Genomic DNA, 8,433 nt, shown 5'->3' on the forward strand with positions numbered 1-8,433 from the left:
AGAAATGACATATAAGATATTTCTCACGATAAATTTGCTTTTAAATTCATAACTCAAAATAATTCGTAACATTTCTATAAGAAACAATTTGTGCTTCTCGATTGTAAGCAGAATCGAATTTCGCAATAACATCGAATTTATTATTATTCATCACAGCTGTGTTGTATTACAATTTCTAATTTTTAGAAATGAAAGATTGAAAAAGTAAATATTGGAAAAGTGAATAATATTGATTAAAATAGGCAGTAATTTGCCATACGTCCCCGATGCGTCTTTCGGTGACCCATACCTAAACATTCAATTAGCACTTCCTAATCCCTCTCCCGTCGTTGTCAACAGCCATTACTTCCAGCATCTTTTCGATCTCAGTGAGTTACTCTCTTGCTCTTTATTTCTCTCTCTTTCTCTCTTTCTCTCAGAGAGAAGGGGGAGTATTCTCAAAGAGCACCCCAAACACCACGGAACGATGATGACGGGGTAGTTGTTCCACCCCTTGCAACTTCAACTAACCGACGTATCTATTAATCCGCCCTGAATGACACTCGAGGGTGGTATTCGCTCTCTCGTTGGCCCCTCTCCTATAGGGGGTGATCCTGACCCTACAAAATCGTAACTACTGCTCTTTCTCTCTCTTTTCCTGAGTCCTCTCCCAACCACTGCAAGTTTTTTTAACGTACACTCAAGGAGATTCAGTGCGATAATTGTGTTAGTTCGAGAAGTTAGAATTTGGAATAAGAAAAAGGGAATTGAGGAAGGAGGTAAAGGAGTCATTTGGAATAAACCCTTTGCCCTAAGGGTGACGTTTAGGGCGGAGAATGAAAAATTGAAAAGCACGCAGAACGTTCCGAGATTAGTTAATGTGATTTTGATTTTGATACGAAGAAAAAGATAAAATTAATTTGCTTATGAAAATGAATAATTATATTCGTTCTCTCACGAAGACTTTATGACGATACAATCGAGATCCACCGATCGTCGATTAACGTAATAGTGCACTGAAAAAAGAAAGCAATGCCTGTTGATATAGTAATCATAGATGCAAGTCAGCAAAGTAGATAACCTGCTCATCGAGTAAAAATTGTTAATTGCTATCAGAAAGACAGTATTTGTGTAGCAATCTTATGCTAGCGAATTAATGTATCATAGGATATGTTCATTTATTTTTAATTCTCCACCGACAATATGAAATTTTCGATCACAGTCTATACTTGAGGCATTGAGATCTACAATAAATCTTTTTATTGTTCCGGATTATATAAAAATCTGAAAAATTCTTGTATTGCTTGTAAATCTTTAACAAGTTTTTACCATAATAAAAGCCGTATTACATTTACTTACTTCTTATAAATTTAAATGTAAGAATTCTGAAAAAACGTATCGATTAAAAATTCATAATATTTATATATGAGTGAACAAAAATTCCTTTTAGGCTATCATACTTAAGAGTATGTAAAATTATGTAGACGTGGCTGAAAAATTCATAGGAAGAGATACGGATTTTCCACGTCTACATAATTTTCCTGTTATCTGACAAATGACAAAATGAACATGTTTTGTGTTCCTCTAATTTTTCAAATCTTAGTGGAATTTCTTCTTTAACCTTTTGTTACGGCGATTCTCTCCACTAGAATGTCTGCACTGAACGAGACGCCTTGTCAAAAGTATACAATTTTAGGGTCTCACCATAAGAATGGCTATAACTATAATAAATCGTGAAACATAAGTGGTAGTCGTAGGTCAGCGCACAATGTTTTGATCAACCTATAACTGTGACTTATGTTCCACGACTCAGTTACAGCTATCTTTGTGCTTAGGCTCTTAAAACTTCGGATTACGTTTTACACCTACACAACGTCGCTTTGGCTGCATTAGCAGAGAAAACTAATTAGTGATCGCTCAGTGATTCTTTAATATGATTAATTGCAAGTTGATAAAAAACGTGTTTTAAACAATTTAAAATATACTTAATTAATTTTTTTAATATTTTTTAGTTATTTTATGTTTTTTATAGTACTGTGTTTAAATATTTGAAGTATTAAAAATATATTTAAGAAGAAACACAATATGTTTTATTCTTTAAAAAAGCATTAGTCTTTACCAACCCTGATAAATTGGTTTTTATCTTTCTTCGCTAGATCTCAGGAATCAATCGTATCAAAGAATCACTGCTTATTGATCAGTTTTCTCTGTTCAATACAGCGAATGCTTTTTGGAAGAAAAAGAAGTTTTGTGATACACCGTCTGTCGTAGCAAAAGAGTTAATTTTAAGTATTTTGTGAATCATATACATCTGATATATCTTCGTTGATTTTGCAATAATAGTGAAAAAAATGATGTAAAACACTGAAAAATTTATTTTAAAAATAAAAACTTTATATACTCATTAAACTTAGTATCAAAGATAAGTAAGAGATACAAAAAAATCCAATTTGTTTGTTTGAACAAAGTACACGATCTGCAATATTATTAAAGTCATAGGCACTTCTATTCACTTTCATCCTTACAATGAAACAAACAGCTAGACACTGCATCCTTCTTCCAAGTTCTTTTAGAAGGCGGTACCTGCCTTAAAAGTCCCACATTATCGGTGGTTAGAAAAAGATTAAATAAGCTTTAACATAAATATGTTCTTTATTCATTAATTTATATAATTTATATTATATTTTTGATAAATTTAATAATATTAATTACATTTTATTATAGATTCTATTAACATAATGAAAATTGCTTTAAAGAAACACAAAATAATAAATGTTTTTACCTGAATATGGAAATTATACAAATAAATCGTTAATAAAGTTATTACTATTAAAATATTTATAAAGAATGTCAATAGTAATAGTAATAATAGCAACATTAGTAACAGTAACGATATTAACGATAATTTTTGGTACATAATTTTTTTGCAACATATTATTTATAACAATAATTTATGTTATTTCAAAAAAGCATCCATCGATATAAACATTATCATATATGATTGTTTTATTTATATGGATTTTAAAAAAAATACTGCAAAAATTTGCACTATTAAAAATTTATGTCTATGGTTTATATTATTAGGTACTATTAGATATAATAATCTTTATAATGAAATTATCACATGTATTAATAATTACAAGAATTATATACTTGAATTATTTCAAATCAATTATTCAAAAATTGAGATGTTTAAAAGAGTATGTTTAAATATTTAAATGTATTCAAAGAGTTAAGTTTGTTTAACGTTTAATTGTATTAAAAACGTGTGAATAAGCAAAAAAAAATACTAATATTAAATAAACCGTAACAAATCGGATTAATTTTTCTTCATTGATAAAAAGCAATGAAAACAAATTTCATCATTAAGTTTTATTATAAAATTTTAATCTTTATAACACATACAACACTTGGGTTTTATATAATCAAATAATACATAAACGTGATATTTCTTATTACATAACAAAAAATATCAAGAAAAAAGAATACTCGATTCGCTCCGAAAGGACAATTCAATTTGCTATTTATTAGATTCGATCAATTTAGTAAACTAGATATCCTAGATAAAAATCATTATAATTTGCATAAGTTTTAACATATCTTTATTACAAAATCATATAAATAAGATTGTGAATTTATTAATATATTAATTACGAAATTTTTTTTGTAAACTTTGCATTTGTATCATCAACTGACACTGAATCTATACACGCAATATAAATCTATTATCTATTGTTTCCAACACAGAGGAAATATACGGAAGCATGATAAAACAACTCATTTGAAACATTTGAAATAAAAATGAAAAAACTAACGACAACTGTCTTAAAACTTATATCGCTTCAATTTATCCTATCAAAAAGATCTTTTTTGGAAACATTAAAAAGAAATATAAAAGAGAAAAACAAAGAATTAAGCAGCAAAAGAGAGAAAAAAAGGAAAATTAATGATAATTTTAATAATTTCTTAATTCGGCGCACTTTGAATAACTACAAATATGGTATATATACATGTACATATATAGCATATATATATAATTCACTTTGAATTATTTAGGCATTGAAAGATCTAACTTCGACCGTTATAGGCTTGAATTTGCTTACTTAATATAGTATTTAATTTTAATAATTTCTTATTTTTCACTCCGATATTTTATCTTCCCAAAGATCTCACATGTCTCAGAGTGATCGAACTAATAGAGAGATCCCTAACCGATGGATGTTTTTAATTATAGAGCCGGCGGCAACATGTGTGACGGTGTCTTCACTTCAGAAACTTTGCGTAGTATGCAAGGGATGACGGGTACGTCGCCACCGGGTAGTGCCGGTGTCGGTCACATGGGGGTCGGCCTCATGGGGGGGAGTAGTCCACTCGGCTCGGCAGGCAAGAAAGTGCCGGTGGAGCACATCAAACGGCCAATGAACGCCTTCATGGTTTGGTCACGACTACAGCGACGGAAGATTGCACAAGAGAACCCGAAAATGCACAACAGCGAAATCTCCAAGCGACTAGGTACGAACAACTAATTTCTTAATATTTTTATTTCTACAAATAATTCTACACTTCAAAAAACATGAAAAATAAGTGCTTAGAAAAGCTATGAATCAAAAAACAACAAAGTAAATGTGTAAATACAAGAAACAAATATAATTATCATGATCTAAAGTAAATAACAAATAACAGACGTCGTTTCGAGCCCGATCGGATCATTCTCAATGTTACATATAAATATGATTAAATAGAACAGATAAACTAAAATAATGCACTTAAATTAAACGGGTCAATTAATAAAATAATACCAAAAAAAAAAACAAATAGCCAATATAAAATCGCATCCTGTCATCATTTGATATTACGTCCGTAACAATATAGCGTATATGTTAGATATCAAAATAATAAAAGTCCCTATTGGTGTCAAAGTGCGCGAAATATTCACAAGCATCGTAAATTCAAAAATTCTCATTAAAATCTATAAAAATAATGAGAACAAACATTACATCAACACAATATCTAAAGCAATGAAAACACCAGAACATTAAGTACAATGATACTGAATATAAAGCAATGAAAGTCTGTAGATTAATATATATAAATTGAAACTTATAATCAGGTTACCTTAAAATCACAATGTTACACTGTCCGCTGATAAAAATATTTCCATACCTGTATCAGTACAAAATTTCTTCTATCACGAATATTTAATTCGACGTTGGCAAAAGAATATAAAATTTGGAAACAGTATTGCGAAGAAACGTCTTTATCGTTTGGCTGCGATACACAGAGTGAAGGAATCGTTGAAAAAGTAGGAGTTGGAAATAGTTAGGAAAGGGAAGCAAGACGAAAAGGGGGAAATGACTAAGAGAGGGAAAAAGGTATAATAGGAAGATAGAATTTGTTATTCGAAAATAACGATTCAGATTCACTTTGCTTATTTAGACCCTGGCTTTGCTTTTTAATATGAACTATTTTAGATACCATCCTTTTTTTATAGAGAGGTTCCTTATCAAGAATTTTTACATTGCTCCAACCAAAATTGTGGTTGCATTTAATGCGATGGTTCGTAATGACAGTTGGAGAGCCCATATTTTTATTTATATCTAGCTTATGTTCTTGCAATCTAGTTTTTAACTTTCTCTTCGTTTGACCCACATAATTAGCCTCGCAGTTCTCACAAAATATTTTGTAAACCATCCCTTAATGTGATAAAACATCTAATTGATCTTTACCCCTTTTTATAAACTTTATATACTTTATTTAACGTGTTCAGAATTGAATAAGCTAACTTAGAATTCATTTTTAAGGTGATAGGTCTAAAACTTTCAGTATAAGGGCGTGTTCACACTTTGACGTAAGAGCAGAAAGGGGAAATCAATCTGAACTCACGCAGGTAATAAGCAATACATTCCGCTTTTCTGCTTCTATTACCAGCGAGTTCTGATTGGCTCCTGCTTTTCCGCTAAGGGCGCATTCACATCTTAACGGAAAAGTAGAAAACGGAAAAGCAGCAGCCAATCATAACTTGCGCTGGTAGTCGACAATTTCAGCTTTTTGTACTACTTACTACCAACGCGAGTTCTGATTGGCCACTGCTTTTTCGCTTTCTGCTTTTTCGTCAAGATGTGAACGCGCCCTAAGACATATTTTATTCGCAACTTTTTAGAAAAAAAAATCTTTAACGCAACGAGAATTATTCATTGCACAATCAGGACTATCCATTTTGTCACGACATATTATTTCTCATCGTTTTCCTTTATGAACGACTTCGTGCACAACACATGTGATTTAGCGTCGACGGAGATATTCCGTCTAGTATTTCCGTTAAATACCCCAGTCGACAAAGAACCTTCCGCGACTCCCTTGAACTCCTTTATCCATCATTTTCTTCCTCGCCTCGCACTGCTCTATCCCCCATTTTTCGTTTCCCCGGCGACGTCGAATAAGGGAAGCATCTCCTTCTCTTCCACCACCTTCTCCTCTTCCTCCTCCACCTTCTCCTCTTTCTCCTCCTCTTCTTTCTCCTCCTTCTCAGTAAAAATGATGCGCACGCTCGAACCTTCGTTGTACCACCCCCTTTTCTATTTTCCAACCCTCTGCTTTCCCCCTTCCCAAACCTTATTCTCCCATGCTTCTTCCTCCACATTTCCTTTTATGTGTCGACGCGACACTTTCCCGTCGCTCTTTCGCCGCCAAGCATATTTTTGGATGATACACATCCACTTCGTTGCAGCACTCACAGATTTTGTCCTTTTCCTCCCACTGTGCACTGTTGCGAAATTCCCACGCAAGGCGACAAAAAGCTCCATTCTTGATTCGATGATTGGAATTTAACGGGCAAGCACGTCACGTTTCACTTTTTTTCTGACACCACAAAGGTATTCGGAAGAATATACTTTATTTTTTTACTAGTTGTATGAATACTCTAACCACAAAAATTCTCAAAAAATAGCGAAAGATATATTTATAATATATATATAAATAGAAAGATATATTAATAATAAATTGTTAAAGCTTTTTCCAATCTGTTGATTTATCAATTCTTGAGATTGCAAATCTTCAAAGATTTGGATTTTTCGGTCCTATGAGTTCATAAAAGGATGTTGGATTTTTAAATTTAAATAGCATTTAAAATTAATATTTGTTTAATTGTTTTATGCTAAATAATTCCAAAATGAGCGACAATCAAATGCTCTTCTCTTCAAGATAAATATTTCGCAAGTAATTGAAATAATTCCAATCCAAAAATGCGATAAAAACAACATCCGATTTTATTGCATCAATTAGTAAATGGCGATCCACACGTTATCTTCCAAGTCAGCAATTTATCACGTTTCACAACACCCAGAGGATGTTTAGGGATGGATCCTAAAGGGAGTATTTGTAGCGCAAGAGAGGAAGAGAGAGTGGTTCTTTAAAGTGAGTGCCCTGAAACGCTTAGAGCTAATCTAGTTATTGGACCTCGCTGTAACGTTCCTGTTGTACAAGTTGCTCATCCGAATATTGTCCCCTTTCCCTTTCGTCTTCGAGATTCCTCTGGAGTAAATAGTTCAAGCCTTTCAAGAATAATAGCAATTTTGTTTAAAATACACAAATCAAAATAAAAAAATAGTATAAATGATCAGTCAATAGCGCTAAATAAAAAATTGATAAAATTATTTTAAAGAAAGATCTAAGTTTATAACATAAATTACTTTTTACAACATACTATTGAAATAAATAACAAAGGCCACTATTGATAAAAATATTAATGATTTTAACGACTATAAGAAATTATTGTAAATTATTAATCCCCTGATATTTTTATAGAATTTTGGTGCTCTTGCCACAACAATTGCAATAAGATTCTATCTCAGTTTTATCCTAATCCTGTCCTAAACTGCCTCTGATATTGCGTTGTAAAAACGCATACATGCAGATACCTTTGAGAAAGAGAAATTCACAAAGAAGGCGAAACGAAAGAGAAGTAGTAAGTATATAAACACACGAGAGAGAACGGAATGAAGTGAGAGGGGATGTGGAGAAGAAGAGACTCGGGAGAAGCTTTCATCGTAATGAAGTATTTCTACCGCTTGCCGAAGCCTTTAAGAGGAAGTACTAGCTTCTTTCGAGCGCATTAAAGAAACGACTTGTCAGTTTTGCAATCCACTCCGAAACAGAGAAGATCCTGCCTGATCTACGGTGCTTGAGATTAATCCGGTTTAACTGTTTCACTAACATCATCTCTTGAATCCGTGACATTATCCATGATATTTATCTTGAATAGCAATTACGATCCTCACTCGAAAAAACAAATCATAGCATTCCTTGAAATTAATTTCGTGCTACATTAAAATTGAAACAAAAAAATAATAGAAAGGTTTACTCTGTATGCTAACGACACTGAGTATTGAAGCTTAAATTGAAGCAGATATCTGACGATATCTAAAATTCAATTATGTTTATCCTGTATAACATATT

At 32.1% G+C, this 8,433-nt stretch overlaps 1 protein-coding gene across 1 annotated transcript in view; it reads left to right on the forward strand.

Moving 5' to 3' along the window:
* The first annotated feature begins 4,217 nt into the window (after positions 1-4,217).
* Positions 4,218-8,433, forward strand: part of LOC108753382 (transcription factor Sox-19b) — a 32,205-nt gene continuing 27,989 nt past the window's right edge. The window contains exon 1 of the mRNA XM_018494919.1: positions 4,218-4,491. Within this exon, the coding sequence (XP_018350421.1) occupies positions 4,227-4,491 (265 nt within the window). The 5' untranslated portion in view covers positions 4,218-4,226. The remainder of the gene's footprint in view (positions 4,492-8,433) is intronic.

The sequence above is a fragment of the Trachymyrmex septentrionalis genome, unplaced genomic scaffold (genome assembly GCF_001594115.1).
Source record: "Trachymyrmex septentrionalis isolate Tsep2-gDNA-1 unplaced genomic scaffold, Tsep1.0 scaffold114, whole genome shotgun sequence".
NCBI lineage: Eukaryota > Metazoa > Arthropoda > Insecta > Hymenoptera > Formicidae > Trachymyrmex > Trachymyrmex septentrionalis.